This window comes from Cyprinus carpio, chromosome B18 (assembly GCF_018340385.1).
Source record: "Cyprinus carpio isolate SPL01 chromosome B18, ASM1834038v1, whole genome shotgun sequence".
In the NCBI taxonomy this organism is placed as follows: domain Eukaryota; kingdom Metazoa; phylum Chordata; class Actinopteri; order Cypriniformes; family Cyprinidae; genus Cyprinus; species Cyprinus carpio.
The window spans coordinates 2,296,381-2,309,447 of NC_056614.1; the positions used below are offsets into that span (position 1 = coordinate 2,296,381).

Below are 13,067 nucleotides of genomic sequence, written 5' to 3' on the forward strand. Positions count from 1 at the left end.
TTTATTTTTATTGTTGTTATTATTATTTTTTTTTCAATGATTACCATAAAATGATCACAATAAATGGCAATGTACTAGGTCACTTTTTTGGCACTGTTAAGTTGTTTATTGGGGTTTTTCACAATCTCTGACTCACATGACAACATCTCTAATTGAGACAGTGGAGCTCATAAGCACAAACACACAGACATGTAGAGCCAGCAAAAGACACAAAAATACATCTAGAGGCAAAGACAAACACAAGCACGCTGCACCCACACAATCATGTGCAAACGTGTACTCACAGCCCCTGAGCCGCACTGACACACATTCCCTCACATCAACACCTGTATCTTCATTTATCTTTCACCTACATCTTAAGTAACTTGTGTCGCAATATAGATTTTATAGAGCGAGATGCTCGGCAATAAAATTCATCTGCTAAAATTTGTGCCCTTGATTTTAAATGTTCACTCATGCGGTCGCTGAATATTAAACTGACAGTATTTTACTATGGAAAAAGTGATGTGCTTTAAACTGAAGACTCTGTCATCACCTTCCCACCCTCGTATTGCTTGATGACTTTCATGGAACACAAAGCGAGTTATTATCAAAATGTCACAGCTGAATGAAAATACACAGTAATCACTGGCAGTCAAATTTAGCTGCAAAAAATGTATGCATGCTGCTATCTTGCTCAATTATCATCTAATTCCATCATATGAATTTTAAATAAACGAGTAAAAGCAGGCAGGCAGAGGCAGATAACGTGGGCAGAGGTGAAGAAGTCTTTGGGACGAGAGGCTTTCCTGCCTATTTTGAATGTGTGGGCGCTGATTTGAGCTCAGATTAAATGTAGGACATGAACCAACTATGTTCACAAGACTGCTGATAACAGCAAAGAAGGGTTTCATCACCAGCAAAGAGAAAGAGAGGGAGAATGAAAGAGATCAGACTCATCAGAGAATATCAGACTTCAGGATAGACGCTACATCCTTAAACCACGTCTATAAATAGTCCTGTTGTTTTGTGGTGTGGTGGGGTAGTGTAGTTTATGTGTGTGTGGTCATGCTATTGTCTGTTTGGCTGTACATAATAAGCACGCTAGCATTAGAATGTGTGTGTTGTGAGAATCTGGGAGTTCTTCCATTTTAGAGTGCAGTTTGATGGGAACGTGGGCTGATTATTTATGTGGCTGTAATCTAAACCCCCTTCAGCTGCACCCAGATCTTCTCCATTTCCCTACAGTCAGCCATCAATTTCTATCCGGAAACAGCAAATACCGCCTCAAGATGGTCTGCAGATTATGACACTCTGATACAGCCTTATAGGAGCTTGAACACCTGAAAGGCATTGTGGGAACTGCCTTGGTGGACACTGCCTACCACAGATTTGGGACCAGCTTTGGGCCTAAGATTGTTATTCAGAAAGGTTTTATAACTTAAAATGCTGTATTGTAGCACAATTCTTTTACAACCACAACCCAACCCAGGTCGTCTTTTGAAAAGGAAAAACGATTTGTGATTTTTCTTTTTTATACAACCATTCAATAAATAGAATGTTATTATTGGGTAATTTTCATTTTAAAGGCAATATTGCAGTTACTTTGTTTTTACTATGCCAATGATAGTTCCAAACAAATCTGCAGCAGCAACGGTAGTGTTTTGTTCGTGAATGATTCCGTGTTTTTGAACAAAACGAAAAAAGTCTCACTCATTTGAGTCATTTGTTTTTCTCCTAAATGAATAAAAGTTTTGAATGAATCATTTGAATGAATGAGTCAAAGACTCACTCATTTATCGCCACCTACTGGCGTAATGACACAACTTGCAGAAGAGTTACTAAAATCTCTACCACTAATATACAGAGTATAAGGGTTTAGTCTGTTCATGGTGATCATTCCTATAATGTTTCCTTCTAAGACTTTTCCTTCTGGAAACTGTCATTGGGAACTGAATTTTAAAGTGTTTAATGAAAATTCAGCATAGAACGATCATACAGCGTCGTTATTGTTTTGTTTTTCAAACCTGCTTAACAATCTGTCTGGGACAAACACATGCAGGCGGAGTGATGTAACCAGTGAAAAAGTCCCAGTGCTGTTGGATGCTTGGAACGCTGCTCAACCAATCAGATTCGAGGACTGGAACTAATGGAGCGTTCGCGTCACGTCGGAATTCCTGTAATTATGAAATGAGAGTTGGAGCTCTTAGAAAATTCCAAGTTGTAATTATGAGTTCTATGAGGACATCAGAATCTCATAATTATGGTAAGTTTCTTACAAAAAAATGCAAAAATCTAGTTATAGCTTAAGCCAGCTCTGATCTTATGAAATGAAACGTTTAGTAAATTTGATGTGAAGAAAACATTTTTTTATTGATTTAAAACCATAGTACATAAAACTTAACTGAATGTAAAGTTTTGGAACACTTTGTCTTTTATCCTTCTGGTGACTTCCTAATTTGATGTGAGATGTGTTATATAAAGAGAGAATGTGAGATGTGGTTTCTCAACTCTTACCATAGCCCATCAGTACACACACGAAACAGGCTGTTTTGAGGACATTTCTCTCAAAGGCCACACAAACACACAGAAGTGCACTAATATGAATCTGTATTTGGCACCTCCTCTTGTGAAAAGAGGAGTAACTGAGGAAAACTAGGATCCACACAGCTCTTCCCTCCTAATTATGTCTCTTTCTCTCTCTGTGTGTGTGTGTGTGTGTGTGTGTGTGTGTGTGTGTTTTAAATGTCAGATTCTGTACCACTAATGAAGAGTAGTTCTGTTCTGTTGGATGTTGAAGCTTGTTTGTATTGGCCTGGTCCCAGTATCTTATCAAGACTGAAAATTAATTTTTGCTTCATAGCTGGATTGCCCTCATTTTTAATCCTCTTTTCTTCCTTTCCAACAGACAATCTGCTCCACTGGCACACATTAAACTCTGCTGTCATCCATCTCCATAAAGAGACACTCTGAGGTGAAACACCTGTAAAATGCAATACTTGAAAAACTAGTGCAATAGAGCTGAGACAAGACAGTGTTAAATGTTGAACATTATAAACACATTCATTCAGTTTGAAACTTAAAACCTTTATCATGGAAAATAAAAAGTAAGTAATAAATAAATAATACATAAATAAGGTAAACATGGTACAAATAAAAAGGTAACTGCAACATTTTATCTCACAATTCTGACGTTTTTTTTCTTGCAAGATATAAACTCAGAATTGTGAAATAAGGATATAGAATTGCAAGATATAAACCTGCTATTCTGAGAAGAAGTCCGAATTGTGAGATGAAATCACAATTGCAAGACAGTAAAGTTGGAATTGCAAAATAAGTTGCAAACAACTTTTTTTTTATTTATAGAAGAAGCCTTTTTCCACCATGAAATTATATATATATATATATATATATATATATATATTCATTTGTAAATGAATGAATGAATGAATGAATGAATGATTGAATGAAAATACATACATAAATGGTTTAAAACTATCATAAATTAAGTGATTTTACTCAAACAGATGATGTACTGTATTAAAAAAGCATCTCTTTTAAATGTAAGAAGAGGTGCTTATAGTGAGTATAAGATAAATTTGATATTTAATACAGCAAAATGTGGGGCCGTTTACACAACAACGTTTTCAGCCAAAAACGGGAAACTTTTTATGCGTTTTGCCTGTTTGTTTACACGTCAGCTGCGTTTTGATGACTGAAAACGCATATTTTTGAAAACGCCACAGTTATCATCTGCGTGTAACACCCAATACGTGAATCTTTGAAAATGGTGACGTCATGCACATACAAGTACGTGTTAGGTCTGTAAGCATGCGCAGTACGTGTCGATTTTAAAGGCAAGCGCGAACAAACATACACAACGATGGTGGAGTACATGGTACTGTAGTTGCTGCTCAGGAGTTTGCTAACGCTTCTTCAACAAAGTGTGGATTTACTTCACAAATATAACAACCAACGGTGGAGTCGCATCATTGTTTACTAATAAGGTGACAGCGCCAACTACTGGCCTGGCATACATAATACAGCGTTTCTGGCCGTTTTTGCAGATATGTGTAAACTCAAATCGTTTTGAAAACATTGTCGTGTATACGTGAACCTTTTTAAAAACGCAAGGAAAAAACGTTTCCGTTTTTGACTACATCGTTGTCGTGTAAACGTAACCTGTGTCTCCTTAACACTGTACACAGTCCATGCAGGGTCCTCAACTCAATAAGGGTTGAGTCACTTTGACCTTTCCTCACTGCTGGCCAAGTTTCACACCTCTACGGAGCAACACTGTATCCAATTGTGGTCAACAGCGGCCGAGTGACACTCCCTGCTCCCTCGGACAAACAAAGCTCCTCAGAATGAGTTCCGGCACATGTGTCCCAACCGGGGAGTGTGGCGGAGGTTAGTTAGGCCCATTGCGAAGCTTCATGGAAGGGCAGAAGCCCTAGAACCTTCAAGAAACTTGAAACATCTGGAGAAAGCTACACATTTTCCAAGGCATGTTTGTATGACCTAGAAGGCCTATTTAGAGGCTGTTTGCGCAACTCATAAAAGGGATTGGGGACTTAATTAAAGATAATATCAAGGGCTAATGCTAAAGAACGCAGCTTCTCAAAAGTCACCCAACTTTTAGAATCTCCTCATCAGGCCCACATTTCTTGTACATTTCTTTTCATTCTCATGATTGCCAGCTCTTTTGTTTAGCGCTCTAAACTCGGGTTTGGGTGATCAAGAGTCGATACTGTCATGAAGCATTACACGCTCTCTTTTGTCATAATTTCCACAGCTTTTATCTAAAAATACCTCAGGAAGAAATAAAAACAAGGCTTCAGCAGAAAAGAGATCGGCCCCGTACCTCTCGGAAACGCTGAGGCCTAAAATAGACTCGGTCTGCATAAAGGCCTCCTTCTTTGTAGTCGCTGGAGCAACATCTGTGGGGCAGTTTCTTTTGGGAAAGAGCCGGGCAGTGAATCAAAGCGAGCGGAGATCTCCTGCGAGAGATGAGTGGGAGGACTTTCTCTCACACAATCTCTCGCTCTTTCCCCCTCGAAACGTTAGAAGAACCTGCAGCATTTGGGACGATTCTAATGAAAGCTCATTAAACTCGCCTGTCCTGCGGTGTCTTTGGGAGGCCGAGGATGTGCTAGCAAAACTAGTCAGGATGGATAGATAGACTCTGTGAGATGATAAAGCTTTGATGTTCTGATTTATCATCTCATTTGATGGCTAATGAAAGGTCTGGCAGCATCACTTCAAGGCCGCCGTATTCTTTGGGTTTAACACTTTGAAAGCCAATTATCCCACAGTTTAGCGTGAGGTGTGATCCAGTGTGACGACAGCAGGACGGACACGAGCAGTAAAGCAGTCAGACGGAGTGAGTGATGAACGTTTAGAGCTGCTGGCGAGGGAAAAGTGATCTGTTTAATGTATAGCGTGACCAGACCATGAGAGAGAAAGAGAACGAGAGCGAGAGACGTACAGAGAGAGCGTGAGAGCTGCAACTATGGATAGGAAAAAAGTTATAAAGGGATGAGAAAGAGGGAAATCTATCTATCTATCTATCTATCTATCTATCTATCTATCTATCTATCTATCTATCTATCTATCTATGTAAATAAATCAATAAATAAGGTAAAAAGGGTAAAAATACAAAAAGTAACTGCAACATTTTGTCAGTTTCTAAAATTGCAAGATATAAACTCAGAATTGTGAGATATAAACTTGCCATTCTGAGAAGAAGAATTGTGAGACATTAAATCACAATAGCAAGAAAAAATGGCAAAACAACAAGTTGCAAATAACTTAAAAGCACTAAAAAGAAATTCATTCAAAGAAACCAATAAAAAATTATTTGAAAGTTCATGAATAAAAATAAATGTACCTGTTTTTAAAACATTATTATTATTATTATTATTATTATTATTATTATTATTATTATTATTATTATTATTATTATTATTATTAAAATCTAAAAATAAATGTAAAAAACAAATTACACTTATTATGCTTATAATGAGTAATCTGTTAACTTAGAATTAAAAATGAATGCGACTGGATGATAAAATAAAAATATTTAACAAAAACAACAACAACAACAACAACAACAATAATAATAATAATAATAATAATAATAATAATAATATACAACAACAACAACATTGATGATAATATTGGTTTTGATATTAATTTTTGTATATATTTTAATTTTTTTGTGTGTTTTTTTTTATTTTATTTTGTTTTATTTTATTTTATTTTATTTTATTTTATTTTATTTTATTTTATTTTATTTTATTTTATTTTATTTTATTTTATTTTATTTTATTTTATTTTATTAAAAAATATCAAAATGTTAAGCATGGTGATAATCACTGGGTTATAAAAAAGACAAAATAACAAAAACATCTAATTGATTTTAAAGTTTTTTAAAAGCAGAATTTTCCTAGTTTTAAAACTTTTGTGTCATAGAGAGATTAAAAATCTAAAATACAGAAACTCAGCCAAAAAAGATAGAATGAATAAACAAACAAACAAACAAACAAACAAACAAACAAACAAACAAACTTACAAATAAATAAATAAATAAATAAATAAATAAATATGTTTTGTTACTTGAAACAAAAGTCAAAAATAAAATGTTTAAGTGTTTAAATTTAGGTAGTTGTTTTTTAGTTTAATCTGATGTACTCAAATGATAAATAAAAGTAAGAAGGGAAAGAGAGTGCAATGGAATGTCTCGCAGGGCGAGCGAGAGGTGTTGGAGTGATAAGGGAGGCGCGAGGCGTGCAGGAGGTGATGAGAGGAGATCATGTGGAGCAGAAGGCCTCTCCTTTGAAGCCATCATCATGCTAATTGAAACAGCATTGTGGGCACACGGGGAAGATCTGGATCACATTCACTGCCTTTTATTCAATTTGGCTCATCAGAAGGGGTGTGTCTTACCCACCTATCTGTCTTTTCTCCCGTTTCTCTCAGCACATGGCCATAAGTCACGCAGCTCCCCTTTTGCCCCTGATGTGTTGGCCCTTCCGAAGCCCTCTGGGATTGCTTTACCCGGCTTCAGAGAGATTCTGTGCAGGTTGACATGCCACTTCTTCATGGTTCTCACCTTGGACTTGAAAGCACCTCCAGATTTACTTTCAAGGACCCGCATGGAGGATCTTTGACCACGCACTTTCTAATTCAAACAAATGAGAGCGGGGCAGCCGTGGAGGGCTTATCTCTCACCCGCAAGGTGTTTCAGACGAGATGCGAATGGCCCGCTGATAAAAACGAAGTGCTTTGAGGGGGCTGTTTGAGTTTGATGGGAGAAAATAGGAACATAATCATCTGGAAAATAATTTCTTAGACATAATGCTGTGTATTCACCAGGGTTATTACTGAAAAAAAAAAAAAAAAAAAAAAAAAAATTCTAAATTTACACTCAAAAATTGCTAGTAAATTTGAAGTAAATGTTAAATCTTGAAGAAAAAAGACCTAAATAGTATTTTCTTGTAAAACATACTCAAATAATCTTTTATTTATAATCTTGAAAAAAAAAGTATTATAAAAGTTTTATAAAAAAAATAATTTTTATAATATATATATATATATATATATATATATATATATATATATATATATAAGATCTGAAGACACATTAAAACAAAACAAAATACTTTTTGTATTATAAAGAGGAAGTTAAGAAGTCTGAGTGAGCAATGAGTGAACTGATAAATGAATTAATAAACAAACAAACAAATAAATAAACAAACAAACAAATAAATAACATATTTCATTATATTTTTATTCATATAAAATGATTAGTTTTGTTTCTTTAAATACAAATAAATATTACTTACAAAGTAAAATATTAAATATATATATATATATATATATATATATATATATATATATATATATATATATATATATATATATATATATATATATATATATATATATATATATATATATATATATATATATTAGGTACTTGCCAAGTAAACATTTCTAATTTTTTTACATTTCATTTAGTTAAACTTGATGACTAAATTAACTAAAACGAAAACTGATATACCTATATAAATAAAACTGATACCTAAACCAGAAGGTATAAAAGTAAAATATTAAAATCTATAATAGTGTCTCAAAACAACACTGGCATTCATGCATATAAGAAACAGAGAGATGTGATTACACATCTGCCACTTCTGAGTAAATATGCTGTTTTCTTAAACAAGGCCAGATCAGATCATGAAGAGGACAATCCAGGCTTTCTCTCGCGCTGTATTCTGTCACACACAGGTGGAGTCTCTCTCAAATACACACATGATTATACAAACACAGGTCATGGCCACCCAGGCCTCGTCATTTTTTGCTCATCTGGTCAAAGCGACGCAGCTGTATTTAGGAACCTCAGATGATAAATAGCCTCTTTTCTCCTCTCTTTTCTATCCAAAACTCATCCTAACTCAGCAGCACATCATCGCTCCGGCCCAAAACTGCCTTCCTCCCACCAGCAGCATAAAGAGGGACCTTGGACAGTATGTCCAAACAAAAACCGCTCCCTAAACCTCTCCCTGACACTCTCCTCCTCTCCACGGCCCAGCAACCTGCTGGACAGACGTGACCGGAGGAAATCCACTCATTGTGACCCCCATCGGCTGCGCTCTTCCTCTTCCTCTGTATGTGGACATTTTCCTCCAGAGCCTGACCGAATCAGTGCGGGGTGCTGGACACTGACGGAGGAACTGGGAAAACTCATTCGCTCCGCTTCCTCTTCAACCTTTGTTACGTGGTCAAGTCCAGGAATAGCTAGTGTGAATAACTGATAGAAACACTACAAAACAGCTCACACCATGTGTGTAAATACAAAATGTGTAAAATGTGCCCAGAGCTGTCAAAAGTCTCTTATATCAGGAAAGTGTACCTTTTTATAACATTGGGGGGTTCTAATTTGTCTTCTTATTTTTTTATTTTCTTTCTGAACATTTTGTCTAGTTCCAATACTAAAAATAATTTTCATCGCTGCTTGCAGCTTTAATTATCACTGTTATTATTATTATTTTTTTTTCTTTAAAAAAGTACCATTTATTTATTTATTTATTTATTTTAATCCAACATAAATATAAAAATTACATTTAGGAACCTGACATAATTTTGAAACAATTTAAAAGGGAAATAATAATAATAATAATAATAGTTATTATTATTATTATTATAAACATTAATAGTTTTACTGTACATTTTAAGTGTCATTAAATCTAAATGTGTTTAAAATAGTTTACAAATATAATAATAATACAACAACAACATTATCATTATTATTATTATTATTAACATGATTATTATTATAAAAATTTTAGCAGTAGTTGACATTTTTAGCTTAATTAAAAAAAAGTGAAGCCAATATAAGGATTACATTTAGGAATCTGACACGTTTAAATTAGTTACAAAAATAAAGTAAAACAAACAAACAATAAATAAACTAGATTAAAACACACGCACGCACGCACACACACACACACACACACACACACACACACACACACACACACACACACACACACACACACACACACACACACACATCATCATCATCATCATTCGTCATCATCTTGGAGATTATTTTCTGTAATTGATTCAAACGTTAGTTTAAATGTTCATTAATGTAATTAACTATATCTGAATATGAGTTGTCTGTTATATTTAAACCAGAATTTGATTTAAAGACAAGAAGAAAAAACAAAACAAACAAACAAAAAAAAACAATATTCTCATGCACACTGTTGCCGTCTGGGTGTCTGGACACTTGTTGGATGTGGAGAGTGCTGAATGGTTTTGGAGGAGCGCAGTGATTGGAGAGGGTGGGACTCCAGCAAGTGCGCTTTATCCTTCCTCTCCAAAGACGAGCCAGGTACAAACAGCAGCTGACAGCCAGCCCACCGCCAACAGCCTTCAGCGACTCCAGCAAACCACGGTAAGAGCAAAGTTTGTTTCTGTCCTCAGTCGATGAGCTGCAGCGGAGAGCGCTTGTGTTGTTCAGCGCGAGAGCGCTCTGGGATCCGGAGGAATCGAGAGAGAGGAACCTCAGTGTGACGGGGAACGATCGATCTTCTTATGATGATGAGCTGATTTTGGAATGTTTTGCAACTTTATCGCTTCAAATATTACTTTTAAATCCATCTTTTTTTTTTTTTTTTTTTTTTTTTTTTTACTATCTAAAGAAAAAAACAACTTTTAAGATGTTTTACATTCTGGTTAAAATGTCAATATAATTACGTGAAACTGATATACATAGACTAATGTACTGTATATAGGCTGTACAAACAGAAAAGCAGATGCATTATTATTGTTGTTATTATTATCTAGTAGTTAAATTGTGTTCTTGCTATATGGAATAGTGACGTGCATTCTGCTGAATAAGAGAGTGTTGAGATAACCTCTGGAAGATCCATCTGTGACAGTCACCTCAACCTTTGACTCAGAGGAACATCAGTTGCCACACTCTCTATAAGCACTTCAAGATGTTCTCTCTCTCTCTCTCTCTCTCTCTCTCTCTCTCTCTCTCTCACACACACACACACACACACACACACACACGCTGCTGTTTTAGGTGAATCCTCAGTTGTTGGCCAGCTTGTCCATGTGCTCATCATGAAGTCGCTCCAGAAACAGAATCCTCACAGCTGGGCTCCAGCTCTCTCTCTCTCTCTAATGCCCGCTCTAGTAAACAATGATAAAGGGATGGCAGTAAGAAGACACTGACAGAATGAGAGGGGAGGGTAGAAAAGAGACAGACGCCAGACTCTGGACTAACTTTATTGCTCTGTATTTGATCAGTGTAATATTCTTAGCTTAGTATTTTTACTACTATTTAATAATGATGAATTGGATTGCATTGAGTAAACAAATTAATCATTCCATATATGGCTTTTATTGATTGATTAATTGTATTTTTAAATATTATTGGCTGAAAACCAAACCTTGCTGGCAATTTTTCTCTTGCTGTCTTGTTATCAGTACCACCGAGGAAGCAGTATCAGCTGACCACTATTTTTTATTATGTTCTACTTATTTACATAGAAGTAAACAATGACACAGTCAAAGTCTTTTCTTTTAAAGTCATGCAAATTTAAAAACGTACGATGACTCTTCTTTGATTTATCTGATCACCACCCAGTCCGGTTGATTAAGACACACTTAAGCAACATAGCATTGCAATAGAAGAAGGCTCTGTGGCTTCACCATCGGTTCCCGCCCTTCTGCTGTGTTTGGCTCACCTCATGTCAGCTTTAGCTTTGAGTGGCAGGTTATTTCTAATCCAGGTTGGTGGAGCTTGTCTCTGGGATAAACAGTGTGAGATTGATTGAGGTCCTCACCTCTCGTGTGTGTGTGTGTGTGTCTTGTCTGCAGGCCTCCAGCACAGCAGCTCCAGCTCATAGAATGAGTTACTACTCGGATCCAGTTTCCTTCTGTCAAGCTCTTCAACCACCTGACTGTCTGGGTGTAATGGTAAGACCTCCACCTTCCACTATAAATCACCTCTGTTTGGCCTGAGCTGCCCACTAGCCATGTGTAAGAAACAAGTGAACACACACTCCCGGTTATTACAGCAAACACAACCCCAGAATCTGTTGGCATGACATTCACTTTCACTTTTCTGAGTTCTAAGCTCAGTTAACAGCATATGTGGCGCAATTTTGATTAATACAAACATTTATTTCCACTTGTCCCTTCTTTTGGGACTAAAGACTTATAAAAAGTGTACCTTAAATGCGTTTTGGAAGTTTTTGGAAAAACCTGTATGAGTTTCTTTCTTCAGCAGACAAAAGAAAAACACAAAAGAAACACAAAAGAAAAATATGTTGAAGATTGTTGGTAACCAAACAGTTGTTAATAGCCATTGACCTCCATAGTATTTTTTTTTTTTTCTTCTCAATGGAAGTCAATGGCTACCAGCAACTGTTTGGTTACCCACATTGTTCAGAATGACAGAATTTAAATTTCTGGGTGAACTATGCCTTTAAATAAAATTAAATAATGATGTCCCTTTAAATCTTCAGTCTCAGTTCTATCAAAACATATGCTTTATTTTATGCATTGTTAATGTATAATATTCCAGCTCTGTCACCTCAGGTTTCTTGCATCCAGGTGTTTCATACACATCTGCTATTATCTGAGCAGATGCAAAGGTGAATATCAATGTGATTCCAGTGGCATTAAATGGATGTGAACCCACGGGTGACACCAGATCTGCCCCTGAATGCAGAACGCTGTTTGCACACTCGAGAGCTACAGTTTTTTTTTTTTTTAACCAATTTAAATAAATGCACAATACAAAGGCTGGGGAAGAATTAGTATGGGAATGCTTAAAGGGAAAAACATTTACCTCCTTTTAACCCCCATCCACCCTGTCTAGAGGTCAGAGGGGTTAAGGTAGTTTGTTGGGCGCTTGTAAAAAAGGAACATTTTAACAGTCCTGGCGAGAAGTCAGTCGGGGCACATTGGGATTCTGCACAGGTGAGTGCAGAATCAAAGGTGTCTAATAAAGATTCAGGCATCAGTATGCACAGACAGGGCTGTTAGTGTTTGAGCCGGAAAGGGTCGCATGCTAATCCGCACCGACCCGGCCTCCTCATGCAGGGACTCACCGTTCTGCTAATCTGCTCAGGTGGCCTCGTGGCTTTTGAAATCGAGACGCTTGTCTCCCACTACGGTCAAAGGCTATGCGGAGGGGGCTTCCCTCCTGGTTCATTCATTTGCATGCGCGTAAGAAGAAAAGACATTCTCTGATCTCATCTCTCCTCTGAACATCCCCTCCACCCCTCACTCGCTCACGAAGACGAGTGAACTTAGGAAGACAGGCAGATATTGTCTGTGTCATTAGCACTACAGACTAAAAGAATAAGATTGCCTGGTGTTATTGTTTCTGCTTAAGTATCTGTTGACAGGACAGGCTTATTTTTTCTTAAAGGGTTACGTAAGAGAATTCTATAAAAATCCACTTCTTCATGAAATCCACTTTTCAAATGCATCACATTTGCATTCCTGTTATTTGGGTCGCAAAGTGTAGTGGAAAAAAGCATTACTATACCTCT

At 36.4% G+C, this 13,067-nt stretch overlaps 1 protein-coding gene across 3 annotated transcripts in view; it reads left to right on the forward strand.

The window, feature by feature from the left end:
* The first annotated feature begins 9,730 nt into the window (after positions 1 to 9,730).
* The window catches only part of LOC109045490 (protein c-ets-1-B), a 49,684-nt gene continuing 46,347 nt past the window's right edge, over positions 9,731 to 13,067 (forward strand). For 2 of the 3 annotated variants that reach the window (XM_042743438.1, XM_042743439.1), the window contains exons 1-2: positions 9,731 to 9,946; positions 11,383 to 11,481. In XM_042743438.1, the coding sequence (XP_042599372.1) occupies positions 9,746 to 9,946; positions 11,383 to 11,481 (300 nt within the window). In that variant the 5' untranslated portion in view covers positions 9,731 to 9,745. Of the gene's footprint in view, positions 9,947 to 11,028; positions 11,295 to 11,382; positions 11,482 to 13,067 lie in introns of those variants that run through there. The other variant, XM_042743440.1, reaches the window with a different exon arrangement.